The 19925-nt window shown below is 37.2% G+C and overlaps 1 protein-coding gene across 5 annotated transcripts in view; it reads right to left on the bottom strand.

Annotated features, from left to right (window-relative positions):
* Positions 1-19925, bottom strand: part of CPEB2 (cytoplasmic polyadenylation element binding protein 2) — a 54024-nt gene that overhangs the window by 3462 nt on the left and 30637 nt on the right. For 3 of the 5 annotated variants that reach the window (XM_048304832.1, XM_048304828.1, XM_048304829.1), the window contains 6 exons: positions 17046-17216; positions 15338-15427; positions 7505-7623; positions 7098-7212; positions 5052-5233; positions 1-507 (listed from right to left, as the gene is read on the bottom strand). The exon at positions 1-507 is cut by the window's left edge and continues 3462 nt beyond it. In XM_048304832.1, coding sequence (XP_048160789.1) covers positions 280-507; positions 5052-5233; positions 7098-7212; positions 7505-7623; positions 15338-15427; positions 17046-17216 — 905 coding nt within the window. In that variant the 3' untranslated portion in view covers positions 1-279. The remainder of the gene's footprint in view (positions 508-5051; positions 5234-7097; positions 7213-7504; positions 7624-15337; positions 15428-17045; positions 17217-19925) is intronic. The other 2 variants (XM_048304830.1, XM_048304831.1) reach the window with 1 other exon arrangement.

Raw genomic sequence — 19925 nt, 5'->3', positions numbered from 1 at the left:
TATCTAGTTTTAACTTTACATATAAAAATAACTTGGAGAAAATACAAAAAAACATTTTATTTTAACATGAAAATATCACAAAAATTAGTAAGCCTGAGATGTAGGGTTTTGGTGAAAAACAAGAGGCTTGTAGTGTTTTGGCTGCTGATAAAGATGCATGTATTGATAGCTGGGGTGAAAAGCAGAAGAATGCACTTATTTCTTCTGCATGTCAGTATCTTCAAACACAGTAAGCCACATGCACCCTTCTCTCCTTATGCAGATGCTGGTTCACCATGTTTAATTCCAGCGGAAGTGGATCTGACGTGGGCGGTCAGCCCCCTCCTTTACCAATGGCTTATGGAATTCACGTCCTGCACGAGAGTGGATATTTGCCCAACAAAACTCACAGTAATACTGCAGGCAAGTGACATTGGCACAAAAGAAAGGAGCAAACTTCCCACCGCACCGCGCACCCTGGCACTCGTCACACATCTGGTCATCCAACACGTATGGCTTTACCTCCACCTGTTGGAGTGAAACAGGAACAATTCAGTTAATAACTGTTTCCACTTGAAGTTGTATGAAGGCATTCATTTTTCTCTGGTTTAAAAAAGAACCCCCAAAGAAACCCTGAAGTCTGAAATCAATCCTATTAATGCCTTTATGTAACTGATCCGTTATTACTTACTATCATTTATCATCTACAGACCCCTACACACTGCAGAACACTTCAAGGCCAATCTTTAGAAGTACATCCACTGTGCATGTAATAAACATCTACATCAGAAACTTCCCCTAATTTATTCTGGAAGAGCGTTCTTTGCAAATGATATTATGGACATATGTGTAGAAGAAAACCAAACCACCCAAAGGTCTCCCAAGTGGATGTGAATATGAAAACTCTATATGGTTTAGCAAAAAAATAACTGAACATATGAGACTAACTCTTTAATGTAGAATTTTTTTTTGAAATACAAGTATCTCTGTATGTACTACATTGTGTGCAAATTAAAAGTACTTTTTGCAAGCTGTAATGCAGATCTTTTAGCAGTGCTGTTCACCATAAATTCACTCCCTATTTTTAAAATATGGTCAAATTTGGCCCTACCAATTTCGGTAATCTAGTACTTTCTGTGGCTTAGAGCTGTACAGGAAATATGTATCCAATTCTGAAAGTATTTTTTAAAGGCCATTATGCATGTCTACAGACAGCTACAAACACCTGTCTTACACAGCTTCTCTCTCCCAAACTCATCTGAGTGCCAGAATGGAAAAGTGGCTGGAGTCCAGTGGTAAATATGCATTATGTCTTTGCATAACTGAACTGCTACAGACTGCGATCAGACAGGAAGAAGTACTTCATAATAAAACACAAAATGAGTTGACTCAATCATTAAGGAATGTATTGTTGTATTCCACATTTTCCTCACTGCTGCACGAGATTTTCTTCCTTAGATACCAATACTGCAGAAGATCACCACATGCAGACATTGACTGTATGTTCTATATTCAGACAGAATATGCCTGAAATACTAAGAACTTTAAAATTATACTCTTTTCAGTGTATCTCCAGAGGAAAAAATTTGCACATACAGCTCCCCACCCTGAAGTTTTACAGCCAAATAGGCTTCATGTTTTTAGCTTCAGAAGTAGAGGCCATCCAAGAAATGTCAGAGCATGCTTCTTCCAGTAATCTATATTCAGTACAAGCTCGACTTCTTATTTCACTACAATGACCTGCCTTATCATCAATTACACTCAAACTTTCCAATATACAGGTACCTGATGAAGTAACTGTGTTAGTGGCTCAGAATTACTGAAAGCATGAAGCAGCATATATTTCAGGCTTCACTGCACTAATGCACAAAGATCAGTGCGAAGATGATTTCAAAGGTATTAGAGAAACACTTTGCGGAATGGAAGTATTACATGAGGTGGATGCAGACTGCTAGCATATGAAAGTTAACAATATTTTAAGGAATTGTTTGGAGTTGGAAGCTCAAAGAAATGCTTGGAGATGAGCTTTCATATATGATAAAACAGGATGAGGAGTACTTTGCTGAAGAAAAACATCTGTTAGAAAACTAAATATATCTACACATCAAAAGAAGCGAAGAGAAGCTACAGAGAGAACTTAGTTGAAAAAGAAGTTAGGATCACAGACAACGTTTGTCAAGTGACTGTGACACTAAGATTTCCAATTAAGGTAGAAAAAGGTATGTGCAAAAAAATGCTGTAAATACTTTGAAATGGAAGTTCCGAAGGATAAACAGGTGAACTGCAAAATTTAGCAATTGAAAAATACTTTTACACAGACAAAACTGGTTATGAAAAGAATGTGAAAGGACAGCAGACCTACAGAAACTGAATATAACTGGTACGGAAAGGCAATGCTGAGGTGAAGAGCAGAACAGGCTCTGCCTCTAGGACTTCTGTGAAATACATACTTTATTACCTTCCTGGCCAACATACACAAACACCTCAGGTGAAGGCAGTATCCAAAGTAGGAATATCTTCCTCATTTACAAAACCAGCGGTTTACAGATTTATACAAACTGCTTGCTCATCTATAAATCTGCAATAATAATGATTTCAGAATATTTTTAGAGCCTGAAAAGGCATTAGTGTAAAAACTCCATGGAGGTAAAAAACTATTTCTGAAAATAGCCTTTTTCATACTTTCAGCTAAGATTCAAGATATTCCCTAAAATAATGCTCTTCTCTATGCCTCCTCACTAATGCAAATAACTGGGTGGTAATAAATATATGTAATTATAGAAATAAGGATTGACCTTATGGTTTAATTAAAGAAGATGATTTAAAAAATATAGATTAACCCCCCTCTCAGATAAACAAAGAAGTTAATAAACTCTCCCCACCATGAGACTTAGAGACAAGTTTATTAAAATAGTTATGATTTGGCACTGCTGTATTTAGCCAGTGAAACACCCCAGGAGTAACACAAATTTTTTAAAATGAGAAAAATTGAGGATGCTAATAAAAATTTGGAAATTCCAAATTTAAAAGAACACTTGAGTAAAAAAATTAATTTTTCAAGTGTTAAAAAAGCAACACTAAAGAAAGAACATAAATTGTATCAAAAAAAGAAACTTTAAGAATTCAGATATTTAAAGAGAAAGCCTAGATCATCCTTCCTTTCGCCCTCAACCTCTCCAACACATGAACAGCTACCTCCAGATATTAACTATGCTTGGTGGGGGTTTTTTTGGATTGTTTTGGTACTTGTTTGGTTTTTTTTTTGGTAATTTGGTGATTGAAGAAACCATTGAGTACTGTGTTTATAAATTAAGTCTCAGTGGATGTAAGTCAAATACTGTGCTTCTCAGATACAGTATCTGTGGTAGATTTTTATCCTGGTTTTTCTTTCCCCCCATCCAAGCTCCAAGAGACCTGCAGTCCATCTTGCCTTAAGAACTGCAGTGTTACATCACCCATTCACAACCTACATCCTTTTCTCTGCAAACAGCAAGCACTGCCATTTCAGATGCCTGCTCGGCATCCCAAGAGCCCTTAAGATCTCTGGTGACCTATCATAAAAACCCACAAAACAGCAGAACAAGGTATGTGGAAGTGCAGCCTTCAATGGCAGGATCGTGCCTTCCTTCTCTTACAAGATGGAACTGCCAGTCTGCCATGTACCTCTCTACTGCAAAGGACACACTCCCACGGGAGGAGGAAGACAAAGATAAAAGTTCTCCATGGTCTACAAGGTACAAATCCATGTCTCCCACTTTTAAAGGAGATGTAATTTGGATGGGACCCATGTCTCAATTTTCAAGTCAGGTGACTTCACAGACAAATGCCTTTTACACAGTTCCTGAAACACACTAAATAATACTCAATTCTGAAACTAAATGACCCATTTAGCATTCCTCGAGAAGAAATTCTGGATTCTGGTGCCTCCTTGATTTTGTCCAAATACTCAAATGCAAGATGATTAACAGTTTTATTTCTCCTCACCCAATCACAGTGTCAAGGCCATACTTTCTGTTATGCAACTATTCAAAAAGCAGAGTTATAAGTTAATGATAGCTGCAAGTCACAAGGAGAGCAATCCCATGACCAAAACATAGCCATCACATCTTAATTTGAAGCCTAGATGACTACCCACATCCACACCCACTCATCCTCTGGGAAGGACCATATTTGGGGATTTCAGCTCATAAGGCAAGCAGTATTTGAGACACATACGTGAAGCTGCATTACTCTGCTGATTTGAAAGGAGAGAAGCACATGCTGCCTCCCTAGAGCAGACTTCTGTTAACTGTACTACTTTTTTCCATGTCTTTGATGTGTAGAGGAGACTGGACCTTGAACTACTTTACTTACTCGACCCTTCTTCCCATAAGACTTTAGTTTTGTTTTTATTAAGAACACCTATTAATGCCAGACTATCTCTGCAGCTCTTGACATCAAAACTAGGGACCCTTAAAACTGACATAATTTAGATGCCAGTTTTCTTTTCTAATTAGGAGTTATGAAGTTCACTAGTCTTCTTAATATAAGTTAGTTTTACTGTTGCTAGGAATAAGCATCTGTAGCAAACAGAAATATGTACTGGTAAGTACTAAGAAGACTTTCAAACAGAAAAAATAAAAAATTTTGTATTTTAGGTGTTGACCCTGACCAACTTTCTGACCACTGACAATTATGGCTGAAATTAAGGGCAGCTGTAAGTATCAAGCTAATATGAAGCCAATGAATGCTAGAGTTCCTTATGAATGACAGAGGAATTCTCACAGTATTTGGTTTCATTAGAAGATGAGAAAGAGATTTTCAAGCCCCTTGCCCATACACAATGAAACCAGGAACTCCAGATTTGGAAAAACATATGGTCCAACATACGTCAAAGGAACAAACTGCTGCTCTGTGGAAACATGTTGTTCGTTTGGGGTCATTCACAGTATTTCCTGAAAGTAGTGGAATTACATGAATACTAAAAAAAATGTACAAGCTGTCTTGAAAGCCAATCACATGCAATGCTATCACACTCTGAGAAGTTTCTTTATAGGGAATAACTCTCTTTTTTTAATTTCCGTGTAACTTACTCGTTTATCAATATCGCCATGCTGAAGTTGAACAAACCGAGCACTGATGGCAGCAATGTAACTCTGCTGATTGGAAAAAGCAACACGTCCAGCACCTTTTGGGTATTTCAGCTCAGGGTCAGTGTCAATTCCTGCGTAACAAACTCCACCATAGAGACGGTCCATGATCATAGCCAATTCCACTATTAAGAAACAAAAGAGTGTTTATTTAAACTGTTCTTACAGTGCAAACTTAGTATGGTCATGTCTAAAAATACTAGAAAAGGTAATTTTAATTATTAATTTTGTAACAGCCAATGGAACAGCCAATGGAACAGTAATAACAAAATTCAAAAAAAATATTGAAGAAACAAGTAAGCTATTAATTACTCAGCAGACAGATCTCTCACACTGTGAGTACAACACCCAAGGAACAACGGAACTGGAAGTTCTTCATAGCCTGGAACTGGAATTCAGGGCAGTTTTCTTCAGGGGATTACAGCAAAAGTTTTTGGGCAGGCATTGGAATGTAAGCTATATAAAATAGATCCACATGCCACAAATTCCTTGGTACAAGTGTTCTCTGGCTGTCCTAATGCTCTACACCTTACTTGAATTTAAAGGTGTAGTTAGCATCTTTTCATCAGCCACACAGAGCTTGATTAACTCTACAGTGCTATACTTACCGTACTGAAGTCCAGAGAAACAAAAATTCGTTTTACAGATCAAATACCTTGGCAATCCTCTGATTGCCAGATTATACTGAATTCAGTTGCAATTCATTGGAGTGGAAAACACTGTTTTTTTCAGAATTAATATCCTCTGTATTAGGATATAGAGATGTCAGCAGTCCTTGATGTTCAATAGCTGTTTGAAGAGACTCCTTAAGTTTCACTGCTTTTGTGAAGTCATTATTCTTATTTCACAATGCCATAAAAGTTTCATTTTCACATATACAGGGCATTTGCAAGCTGAGCATAAGAATGTATCCATTAAATTATCACAGACATTCAGCACAGTAATATCGAGCACTGGACTGAATTTAAAGAAAAATTAATCTGCAGTTGGAACATACTGTGTTTATGCTCATTTACAGAGCTTGTATTACAGTCAAAAGGAGAGTCTTAGAAGTAAAGTAACAAAAAAGCCTGCGCATTGCAGGTCCAAGATAGAAAAATTTAAGATCCTTTGTATCCCGAATTTGTACTATTGGTTCTTGGTTTTCTTACATCTTTCATCTAAAAGCTCATCTTTCTCTAAGAATAAAATGCATTACAAACTATGAAAGACTAATGAAGTCCTGAAGTCACTCTAATAAAAAAGCAGATTTGAACCACAGTATGGTATGCTTCTACTTCCAACTTTCACTGCAACCTACTTACTAGAAAGCCACCTAAAACATCGTAAAAGGCTACTGCAGCCAATCTGGAAATGCAGCTGGTCCAGGTTGTAGATCAACCATTCCGCATCTATAGAAACATTTATATTTTCCTTCATGCCTCTGGCAAGAATCTAGAAAGAGTCCTGCAATCTCCTAAAATGTTGTGCCATAAAGACTGTGCTAGCTCTCTGAATTTCTTCCTTTTTCTTGTATGCCTTCTTGTTCAAGTACTCCATCACCTGTGTTTGTGCGTGTAACCTGGCAGCTGCAGAAGAGTAGCTAATGCACAATGACAAGAAGGTACAAATACCACTCCATAGTCACACAGCAGGACAGAGATGTTTCCATAGCATTATTTTAAAACAAACTCTTTGTTTAATGCCTTTTGTGACATAGCATACACTATGGTTTTGCTAATATGATCAAAATATTTTCCACAGCTGTAGAGAGGTAACAGTTTCCAGTAAATCTCAACAATGAACTGTGATTTACGGCCAAAGCCATACAGTAGAGAAATTTAAGAACACATAATATTGTACTGCAGTTAAAACTACCAAGACTATTCAATTTTTGTATGCATATATCTGTATCTATATCTATCCATACATAACTACAAAAAATTATGCATGGTACAAATTATTTATAGTAATTTCTTACTTTTAAGAATTGCCACAGATTGTACTCACCAGCTCTTAATGGTCTAGGAACTCCTCCAACAAAAATTGTTTTCCGAGGATCAAGTGGCTGTGAACCATCCATCACAAAGTCACTATCACTGAGATTCCAGGGACGGATCTGAACCTATTAAATTGGGAAAGAAAATAGTATCCTACTTTAAGTTTCACTACAGTGTGGAAATACGTTCATCAGCCTATATAAATTTTCAGTCATAACCTCATTACCTTAGCATGTCTAGGTGCTTTGTTTTAATCCTATTAATTCAAAATACAACAATTTTAAAATAATCCAAGTGTTCCAGATGTTGAGTTCTGCCAACAGTAGTTTACTTTTGATTTTTTCCATCTTCGTAATTTCCAATGTTGCTTTAGACAGATGGCAGCTATAGCCTGCAGGCCATCGACTGTGTACTTACTGGCTTGTCCTTGATAGTGGGGCTGGAAACACAGAGATAGAGCTTTCCATCTTCTTCAATGCAGGCATCAATCAGGGCCTGAACAGAACTCTCTTCTTGGAACAGGAGGAATGCGTAACCTGGAAAAAGACCCAAACCAACTGATATATTTTCTCTCATCTTTTTTCTGCAAAATCATCTTTTCCAGTCACTTTTCCATACAAAAGTAAAAGAAAGTCAAACCAATTCTTACATATTAGTCATCTTCTTTAACTACGTACTACATTGCCATAATTAACAGAACTTCAATCTGTAAAATAATTGTCAGAAGAGACTAATAACCAAATAAAAGCAAACATACCTACTCTATCATGCACTAGAAGCCTAGTCTGAACATCATTCATTGGCTGCAACGGACATTATACAATGAAAATCCAACTTGGCACAAAGCACTAATCTCTATTCTAGAGATTAGATCAAAGTATTTTATTACGTAAGTGACCCAGCAAACCTTTCAAACACTACAAAAACAGGAATTAAAATGCTTATTTAATGCCACATAAAAACAAAGGTTCAGACAAGCAAAGAACTTGACATATTAATTTCACAGTTGCAGTATGAGATACACTAAATTTGTTACTTTACAAATAACCCAATACCACAATTAGGGTAGCATACTGAAACAAACTTTACGGACCATATTTCTTTCCACATTTCTTTATGAGATTACTACCAAGTTTAGCGTTCTCACACAAAGTTATGTTTTATGACTTTAATGGAGAAGTAAATGCTGAAGCAGCTGCTCTAGAGCAGGCTTGGGAAAAGGCAACATGGGTGCATTACCAAGTCTTTTGGAAATGTTCTGTATTTCTGAGAGAAGCTATGCAACCACCAGTCATTTCTTACTGCAAACAGACACTGTAGGTCACCAATGTAAAGGTGATAGTGTCTATCTTGAAGACTATTAAAGAATCAGTGCATTAACAACATAAGATTTGAGAAACAAATGCACAACTGATTTTCGACGTGTGGGAACAAAAACAGGATTTAAAGAAAAAGCTCTAAGGTCTATACTAGTCTTTCTAATAAGTTGTACCTTATTTCTTATCCCTCATACCACAGTCCCATCACAGCTACATAAAAGGGATACATGACAGGATTTTATGTATTCTATAGTTTTATGTAAATCTTATTTAGTTTTGTAACAAATATCTCATAGGGAATCTTTGGGCTTGAGCTGAACCATTTCCTTGTAAAGCCCATACTTCACTGCTGAAAAGTATTTTTTTTAATGATGACCTGTTTAACTTAAGAAAATCCATCACAATTTAAATTCAGAATCTGTTTTAATGGGGATATCTTTCACTATATTTCACAGAATTTAAAATGCATGTATTACCCATGCAAAAAAAACCCCTCAGTGAATGAGGCATGTGCCGACTGGCATGGGTGAGATAAGCTCCATGTAACTGTCCTTACTTGGTCAGAAGCCATGCACACACATTCCAGTTTGAATGGAGAGCTCAGTACAAGAACGATGGGAGTACAAGAACTTGATTAATCAAAGGCAGGGTTAATTGCACAAGATACTGTCTAAGGAATGAGACATACAAAGATTCTCCAGATACTGATTTTTCATCAGTTCTTATCCTAATGCAAATCAAAGGTACTGCCATGTAGGTCCAGATACATAAGGATGATAAGTGCCTCCATATAATCTACCACCTCTGTGTCTGCAGCTATTAATATGCTTAACTGCAGTACCTTACAAAAAGATAAAAAGTTCAAATACAAGACCTTGATGATGAGTGATAAGGATTACTACATATTTCACAGAATATTTTGAGTTGGATGGGACACACAAAGATCACTGAGTCCATCTCCTAAATGAACGGACCATAGAGGGATTGAATCCACAACTTGGATTGTTATTAGCACCATGCTCAATCCAATTGAGCTAATCTCAGGGTCACTTCCTACAACCACTCCTGATGTGGAAAGGAAAGCAGTAGAAAAACCATAGTTAATACTGCCTTCTCAACCTCATCTGAAAAACATGTCTTGGTTTATCCCACTTAATTAAATGCCTCAGAAAGCCTTGTGTCATGAGCTCAGCTGTACTACTCCCCCTCTGAAGACATAAAGTTAGGGTATAGTCTGTACCATCAAACTGGTCTGTCTGTAGTTTTGCTCCACAGCTCTAGACCTTCAATGATTTAGAATGCAATTTATCTTGCTCCCTAAGTCTAGCCTGGAAGAAAATAAAGAGGTTTTTTTTTTTAAGAAAACCAGGCTGAGAAGATAATTTTCTCAGGTCCCCACATACAGGCTGGATCAATGGGCCAAGGCCAACAAATGAGGTTCAACAAGGCCAAGTGAGGGTCCTGCACTTGGGACACAACAACCCCAAGCAGCACTACAGGCTGGGAACGGAGTGGCTGGAAAGCTGCCTGGTGGAAAAGGACCTGGGGGTGTTAGTTTGACAGTCAGCTAAACATGAGCCAGTGTGTGGTCAGGTGGCCAAGAAGGCCAGTGGCACCTGGCCTGTATCAGAAATAGTGTGGCCAGCAGGACCAGGCCAGTGACCGTCCCTCTGTACTTGACACTATTGAGGCCACACCTCAAATGTGTTCTGGGCCCACTGCAAGAAGGACACTGAGGTGCTGGAGCGTGTCCAGAGAAGGGCAACAGAGTTGGGGAAGGGTCTGGAGCACAAGTTCTATAAGGAGACGCTGGAGGTGCTTAACCCGGAGAAAAGGAGGCTCAGGGAAGACCTTATTGCTCTCTACAACTGTCTGAAAGGAGACTGTAGTGAGGCAGGGGGGTCATCATCTTTTCTCCCAGATAACAAATGATAGCACAAGAGGAAACCCCCTCCAGTTGTGCCAGGGGAAGTTTAGACTGTGTATTATGAACATTTTCTTCACTGGAAGAACGGACAAGCACTGGAACAGGCTGTCCAGGGAAGTGATGGAATCACTATCGCTGGAAGTGTCCAAAATACGTGTAGATGTAGTGTTTAGGCACATGGTTTAGTGGTGGACCTGGCACAGTTACATTAATAGGTGGACTCGATGATCTTAGAGGTCTTTTCCAACCTTACTGATTCTATAGCCATGTACAAAAAAAGAGAATCCCTCCCAAAGAACGTAGACTTGCGTAGTCTGCACAAAAACTACTTTCCATCACTTGTCCTGGACCAGGGTACATTTCTTGGCACAGATCAACTACACATTAGCCACAGACTTCTGCAAAGAATACCAGTTATGCAGGCAATCAGCCTATATACATTAGCTAGAAAGTGCTTTCAAAGGGAAATTAGAGTCTTATCTTTAGCATTTCATTCAGACATCATAAATAGAGCTATTCTTGTTATTACACCTACCACATGCCAACAACTGTATGGCACAAATGTTATTCTTACTCATTTTTGCTTTCTCAATATATGCTTTTATTGCATTTTTTTCTCACCTCAACATCCATAACTCACTAACTACTTTAGATGTAGATGCAAAGCCAGTGCAGTGGTGGAAGCCACATGCATAAATATGATAAAGAAGTGCCTTACTAGTCATTTTGTGAACTGCAATTAGCACATGTGGTAGAAAGTACACGTCACAGTGAAACGTGGGGGAGGTAGCGCGAAGAATATGAGGTGTTCTACTGTACTGTGAGACAGCTTAACTCCCTAGTTTGGTTTTTTTGGGTAGCATATTAGTCTCGTAACTTGAACAGCTTCACAGCCAATAGCGATACAAGCCTGTTTACAATGAAAAAGCAAAGCCTTTCTAATAGTTTTCTTTGAATAAAGCTGCTTCATGGCTTTGGATCATGTATACCAACAGCAGCAGGTCATGTTCATACCAAGAAACAAAGGTTCTATGTTTTGTACGTATTTCACAAGGTGAAAAGTAATAGATGGAAGAGTTTTATAAAAATCACTTGTTCATGTGCACCTCTACCAGAATTTATATCTTCTGTGGGAGTCAAGATTTGGTGTTTATCACTTAACTAAATTCCTCCGCATAACACCAAAACTATTAGCAATAGTCCCACTTTTGAAGGCAATCAGTGTAGGTGACTTTGGTAATATTCATACTCAGAAAATAACATCAAATAATAGACAAGTCTTTCTGGAGGTAACTGGCTTTAGAGCTACAGTTCCTGATTTCTAAAGACACTGTACTGAGTCATGAGCTGCCATTTATCTTAACAAAACAAGACCAAGAAATTATGTATTTTTTTAATGTATTTGGTGAGCACTGGAAACAGAAAGCCCATCAGGTAAGTCTGAAAGGCCTAGCTGTTTGAAGAGTCCTACCAAATTAATTTTTTTGTATTCATTATATAAAGAACAATCCAAAAGCAAAATCCAAAGCAAAGAATTCTACACTAGATTCATGCAAACATGATTTTCTGAGCAAGGAAAAAAAAAAAAATCTTTATTTCACAATAATATTGAAGTTTACCACAAGGAGAAAGGATGCTTCTTGTTATGCATATTCTGTGTAGGAATCAGAGAGCAGCTTTAGGTTCTATCAGCCTCCAGCTAAATCCTGTCACTAACGGCTTAGAGGAGGAGTCAAGAAAATCAGTGCAAGCCAGCACGGCACTGCCCATGTAGTGACATGCCAGTAACTGCAGTGGTATTTTGTGCTGGGGTTGGTTCCTCTACTGTCCTGACAGACTCTCCACAGAGGACACTTAGTGGCCTCAGTATAGTGCAATTCTTGTCCAGAGAATGCTGCACCTTAACTTAAATCAGAAAGAATCAGTCCAAGCTGCAGGTTAATACAACCAACAGATGTATATAACTCATCTTTCAGTTTTACATTTAGCCATCTTTGATGGGAATTAACTCCAAAACACACGTGAAGTAAAAAAAATGTGGTGCTGCACTATATTTGTGAAACCATGTATCTAACTTTTCGATATCCTCAGTATGGATAAATGAATCAAGCTCAATGTGCTTATGTTACAGTGACCTGAATTGCTCTCTATACTCTACTGGTTGTACTGGCCAGATTCACATCGATTAAAGGAAGCTTAGACACTAATCACACATGAAGACACCTACAGTCACTTGCCTGAATCCAGAGTTTGATCCTATTCAGTGTGATCAAATTAGCTGGTAACAAGTTCAACAGAACTTGTATGGACCGGGGGGTTTGCTTCTGAAACCAGAAGCAGAACATTTCCAACCTAAGTTTTTCAGCTAGTCAGTTCTGAGTTAGCAACTGGGAACCTTGAAGAAAGAAGCTACTGCACAACTGTTCTGATACAAGGCAGCAGAAACAACCAGTTAGAAAAGGTTGTGGACACTGTCCTGTTTAAATCAGATTATCCTCTGAGACAGACTATAAATAGCCCAGAGGACACAAACAACTGGATGTATTTTGAAAGGCATTTTTTGTATTTCCATATCCTCATGGCACCATTTCTTTGAGAGCTTCATTATCACAAGGAGGAGTCCTCAACCCGACAAGTTACTTTGGACACGTGTATTGTTTCATAAATAAGTGTATTTGCCAACTACGTAATAACATGAGTTATGATAAACAGTGGCAAGAAAGAAAGGAAGGAATTCTACATTACAGTTGGCAGATCACTGTTACAGACTTTGTACTTTGAACTCAACAGAGTTTTTTTTCAGAACAGAGCTTCCTTGTAAGATCAGTGTGAAGTTGTAAAAATTCCTGTTATGTTTGGGTCTAATTTTGTGGTGAACCAACACAAAATGTAATTAGTTAAGAACAAGCAGTTTGTGTTTCTCAGGAGGCAGCCAGCCTTGATGGATCAAGACACTTTCTGAATTTCTTTCAGCAAGGAAACACTTATTACGAACTTGGCCTTCCCTCAGGACCTTCTGTAAGCAGAGAGCTTGGAAGGAAGCACAGCCTGAAAAACTGAACAACAGTAAGAAAAAAAACCCCAGGCTGCATCTCTTCACCACAGAGAAGACTTACATGAATCAGTCCAGAATGACATAATTCTGAGATGTCTTTGGAAACCAATACTACAGCAAATCTCTAATGAGACTGAACAAAGAAAAACATAGGCACTGAATTGATTTCATGCAGAGTGACAATTTAGAAAATGGGGATTGAAAATAATAACATTAATTCCCTGAGCTAATATAGTATATATTTCTCAACTGGTTGCTACTGATTGATCTCAAAGCTTTATTTTGCCTATCCTTAGCCGCTACAGACACCTTATTAATATATGTATACATGGTTCTTGTCTGTCCACACAAGTAATACTAATGAAAGACAATTTTTAATGAAATTCCTCTACAAAATAATCATGGGTCATATGTATTGCATTGAACAAAAGAGACACATACACACTACCAGTCAGCAGTTGTATCTTTCCAGAGTATTTACAAAGAGAAATCTACACTCCATTTTAAATGTGTTAGGCTATTTACAAAAAATACTGAATAATGCAGCAAACTGAAAATTAGGCTGAAGTGTTAAGACTGAAGAACAGTAAATGCTATTATTTTTCAAGTAAGGATCAGTTAATCATGAGAAATCAACTTATCACTTAGGTTGCAAATCTTTCCTGAATTGATTAGATCAACACACTTAAGTTCTTCTATTTGATTCTCTGCTTTTAAGAAGCTCTGCTTACAATATAGTTGGGGTTTTTTTTTCTCTTACTGTGGTAATTATAAATAACCCAACTATATCAAAAAGCTTCATCAAATAAGGAAGTCTGGAAATACATCCTCAAGATGTTCATATGCTGAGACAGGACTATCACCTTGGAAACAAATGCCAGAATCCACTCCTTTCAGGTAAGAATATATTACATCTTCTGTCTTCTATATATTCATCACAGACTCTGTGAGATGCATCTTCTTCAAAGAGTTCCTTGAGAATTTCTCTTGGTAATTTATGAAGAGAGATGCAGTCTTTAAGATAATCAAATTTAACTTGACACTAGCTTTGTGTGCTGGGCTGACAATCAAAAAAGCCAAAGTCTCTTTGTTTGTCTTAGAATTTCCATGTAGCATTCATAAATGCTATTCAAATGCTTTCAATTCCATTTCCCACTCTTTAGAGGGGCCATTGGGGATAATAATCCTGTCTTTTCCCCAGCATAGATGCACAGATAAATAAAGAATCAGTTTACAGAAGAACTATACTACATTTGTCATTCCTACATTCCACAGAAAGGATGAATTGCTGCCTTCTCTACAAAATCAATAATCTCTGCATTGCTTTCAAGTCTGGATCACACTTCTGCATTTATTTTATATGTAAAAATACATGACTGTACACGTACAGATATCTTACATAATTTAACTACTTAACCTACAGAATGGTTTTTCCAATGCTTTGTAAGTAATAGTAAAAAAATCTAGTCTAACAGCAACACTAGAAATAGTTTTAAAAAAAAATCAATATTTAATCATTTATCAAAAAAGATTAGTGCTTCAGTAGGAAGTTCACATCCTAAAAGTGAAAGATGCAAAGTATGTGATTATCTTGACTGGATAACCAAATGCATCCTTCGGCTTCCCGTCTTTAACTTCCTAGGAAAAGATTTATCTAAGATTTAGTCTTAAAAAATTTGACTGAATTTCAGTTTTGGAAACTAGACAGAAATGCAAATACAGAACTGATGATCAATGACACATACAACTACACAGTGCTGACCTGATCAGGCACAGGTGCAAAACAACAGGTTTTAGACTCAGTATGTAAAGGAACTATATCTGAACCTGCACTGAAATGGATTTAACTGTTCACAGGGACTGTAAATTATACCCTTTGGAAAAAGATGAGACAGTTTCCCAGAGCAAGATTTGCACTCAGTGACAGATCAAAACCTTCCAACTCTTACCTTTTGGTGGAAAATAGGACTTGCTCTCTGCTTTGTGAGGCCAGTCTACTACCAACGGCCCAAATCGTCTGAAGCTGGCAGTAATTTCATCTAAAAACAAGTACAATAGTTGCAATTAAAGTAAATAACATAACTCAATGAAAAAGTACTATCAAGCAAAGACCTTTGTTTCTAGCAAAGGTTGACATTTCATGGGAAAAAGAACAAAATTTAGAGTTTCATAAACAAAAAACTTAAAATAGATGTTATCTTCCAAGGTGTTAATATTTATACAATGTATTTGTGGTGATTTTAATCTTACATTTCTTTTTTATTACTTAAAAACAGCAGCATTTCAGAAGCATATGGGCAACTAAAGCCATTCATGAAAACTTGCATGGTACCTCCCTAAATTCAAATCAGAATCTGGTTTGGATGAAATCAAATCAATTTACTGTTTAGTGATGTACAGTTCAGAGCTTTGTAAGTAGATATTTATACACCAAGTAACACCACAATAAATATGCTAACAGTTCCCTACAGATAGGAAATATATACAGGATATCTGTCCTATAGCAGGTACTATGCATGTATCAGAGACAGAAATTTAAAATTGTCTATTTAGAGGTGCTTCCAACAACCATGAATAGTCTTGTTGCAAGATCTACTATTCCCACTGCACAACTTTATGATGTCTTTCTATCCCAGCCACACCTACATGTCACTGACTGGAAAAGCCTTGGCCATGAGAAAAAAATACTCTAAACTATATAAAAGCAGCAACACAAATATAAATATGCTCAATTTCTTTCAGTCATATCCTCCGGTCTTCATATGAAAAGGGAGGAAAGAAATAAAATGTTATTTCCATGTGTTTTTGTTTAGCATTTGTATTACAGACAACTGTGCTGAAGTGTATTAAAATAAATCCCTTAGTACATTGTAGGAGAGCATCTCAATGAAAATGGAACCAAAATCTGGTCCTTCCATGTCTGAAAGTTAATTAAACACAGTCAGCTTATTTGGTTTGCACATTATTCTAGGATTACAATGAACCTCCTAAAGGGACTTCTGTTTACGTTAGAAAGTTAACATGCAATTTACATTTATCTGCACAGGAGAAACCTCTTATTAAACAGCACAATTACTTCAAATCACCACTGGTGTACAAAGCAATTTCAATTGCATCACTTAACAATCTGAGTTTCTGCAGTACAGTCTCTGTTCGATGCATCAAGAGTGCTCTGCCACTTGACCTTGCTCTGCCTAAGTTTCTCTATTTCTCATCAGGAATAACAGTAACGTTTCTATGCCACTGCTGAGATCTTCAGGTAATAGCAAAATAGAATATGAAATTCATTTACGAGTGGAAGTTTTCTATTAATACAAAATAAAGCAGGCACAGATAGAGGGGGGCTGAGATTATTTGAAAGGAAAGATGTATTTGAAAGGAATATGCAAGATAAGCAGGAGCACACACTCCAGGCATTACATGCAGTTCCGTGATCTGCAAGTGCAGAATCAGAAACAACTGCACCATCCCAAAACCAGGAAGAGAGGTATTAAGCTCAACACACCCATCAACTTATATAAAGAACATATAGTTATAGCCTTTTGCACCACATTATTTTGCTGAGTGCCTTATTTTTACTACTTCAGTCAGGTTTTTCATGACCTCTCTTTGTCTCTCCCTCCAAACTTAAGTCTGCTTAGTTTTCAGGCAGCTCACCTTCATCAATATCTGGTGGAAGACCTCCAACAAACACTTTCCGAGAAAAACGCTCAATTCGTTCTCCGTTCTGATGAGCTGAATAGCAGGTAGGGGAATTCAGGACTCCAACTTGATCACTATGACCATCGTCCAGCAAGCCATCATCTATTGGGAAGAGGGAAGAACGGCCTTAAAAAGAAAAGATAGTAATGTACATTAAAATAATTTTGTGGCAGTACGTGGTTGTGTAATTTTAGGGAATGGGGGAATAGCAGTCTGGAGAGTCAAAATGAAAAAATGAAGATATTAGAAAAGTTGTCATTAGTTTAAAGAAAATTAAGAGAATGAAAAAATTAAACTTCAAAATGGAATTTCAAGATTGCAAGCTGACATCACTCCAAGTATAATAATTCATACTATATTATATGGTAGTTGCTCTGCTGCATCCGGCAGGAAAGTAGTAATTTTATTTTAAACAAAGGGTATTATTTATGAAGAGAAAATACTACAGATTGCTTAAGTAAGTTCATTAGTCTGCCTTTGGTTTAGCTACAAAATAAACTGATAACTTCTTCCACCTGAATGACTGACTACTGCATGTCTAAAACCCTTAAATTTTAATTGAATACGGAAACAGAAACATTATGGTCACAATAACAAGTTTCAAACAGGTGTATCTTCTAAAGGTATCTGATGCTGATATTAAGAATAGATTCAATTTCTAAGAAAGTAAGAGAATTTTAGTAAATGTGCAAAACGTAACACTTGAAAAATGAGTCACAGTGCTGACTTATCCTTCTCACTCTCAATTTACCACAGTTTTGGAGGGAAGCCTTGTGGTGGTTCCTAACATGTAGCAGTGAGTTTACTGTTACCCTGCAAAGCAAGTGTAAAATCTGGAAGTTCACAGGATGGCTTTGCAAATGCAATCTGACCCAAACAGACACTTAGAGGGCAGAGGGAAGTGAAAATATGGTAATTCTTCCCTATTTCATATTTCCATTTATTTCTTCCCTATTTCACATTTACAAATTTTATAGAACTCCAAACAAAAAAAAATTCAGAAGACCAGGATATTCATCTTGGCATATTTAATCTTTTATTGCTTTAGGTCAGCAACATTAAGATTAATGGCAGTTTCAAAATCAGAAGTCAGTCTTTTAACTGCAAAAAGCCCCAAAAGAAGGAATTTGTGAAGCAAAACAGATAGTCCACATCACCACTTCTTCTGAAATGCCATTTTTTCCTGTTTGCCACTCACTTAAAAAATAATTATTAATTCATTCAACTGTTTTCCCAAAAGAAGCAAGAAGCCAAACCAAAAAACAACTCAGCACACTTTTGGGAAACAAGCTAGTTTTTAATCTTAAATGGCCAACTTCTTCCAGATTCACCCACTGAAAACCCATAGGCAGGAGCAGTAGGTCCCTGACAGCTGAGTCTGCAGTACTTTGGCTGTAAGCAGTACTGCAGTCTTTAATTCTCCCCACTCAGGGGGACATTACCAGAAAAGCCTGGTTAGAAACACCAGCAGATCCAGTGCTGACCAGCTGGGGCTGAGAGCAGTAGGAAAGCCCTTCATTTCCAGAAGACCATCTGAGAAATCAGGTGGTTAAAAGACAAGGCTGGAGAACATACAGCAAATGTTATGACAAATAACCTATGTTATGGTAATGCCTAGTGACCCTTCTATTGTATCTCAATGAAAAACTGAATGAAAACATAGGATGATATAAAACAACCAAATATCATAAAATATCACAAGGAGCACAGAATTAAAAGCAGGACTGCAGGAATGTACCAAGTAACAAAGACTGTTAACTACATCATTTTTATGGTGGCATATCTGTGTCTTCAGCAGGCATCTGATGGAGAGGAGCACAGCAAACGCAGAAAGCTGTAGTAGGCTCCTCCTTTCCATTAGAATTGGTGATAGGCATGTTTGAGAATGACTAGTGGGGAGCATATCGTAAGGACACAACAGGTCTGTAACACATCAGCAGAGTGCCTTAGAAAGTGGAAGCATGTAGCTGGTGCTCAATGGGGCAGAAAAGTGAGCAAGCAAGGGAGACACAAAGCTAACATAGCTGGATGAAGCAGGCAAGCAGATTCTTCTTGCGTATCACCTATTTAGGCATAAGAGGAGCAATCTCAGAAGACTGTAGCAGCTGCATAATGTGGATATGAATTTGAGTTATGAAGACAAGTAAGAATGATCAAATTTTAAAGATGTATATGAACAAGTAGTAAGATTTGGCTGCACAACCAAAAAAGGGGGATGCAATGAATTTCTGAATTACTAATGTGAATGATGGAGAAGATGGAGCTGTTACCATAATGACAGTGACAGGAGTAAGTGCAATAATGGAAGAAGTAAGACTCATATTGCAGGAACCTGCAGGAAACTGCAAAGTGGAAATTTTAAGACATTCTACTAATACAGGAGAGTTAGTCTCAGCATCTTAAACCTAAAATTACTTTAATTTATCTTGGTTTATAAGAAGTGCTTCTTAGACAATAAAACTTACAATATAAACAAGTATATAACAGGGAAAATAGTCACAGAATAATCCTCAGAGTAATTTATTTTTACCCACAGACCCATGTTAAAATCTAAGAACAATGAGAATTGTTCTTTACAAATAAAACCAGGAGAACATGTTCTGAAGTTATACCAGAGAGCTCAGTTTTACTTTAATGTGGGTAAAGGTTTGCCGAAAGCACTATATTCCTCTTAGAGCTAAGGTGGCATGAAGGACAATGGATAAACACTTTCAGAGTAATATGGTCTATATGACTCCTAATACTTTATTCCCCATCCTCTTCACTTTTAAATGTCTCTCAGATAAAGAAAGCAAAATGGTGATTTGTTTTTCCATTTCAATAGGCTTTCACATT

The sequence above is a fragment of the Corvus hawaiiensis genome, chromosome 5 (genome assembly GCF_020740725.1).
Source record: "Corvus hawaiiensis isolate bCorHaw1 chromosome 5, bCorHaw1.pri.cur, whole genome shotgun sequence".
Taxonomy (NCBI): Eukaryota; Metazoa; Chordata; class Aves; order Passeriformes; family Corvidae; genus Corvus; species Corvus hawaiiensis.
This window is presented reverse-complemented; position numbering and strand designations above follow the sequence as displayed.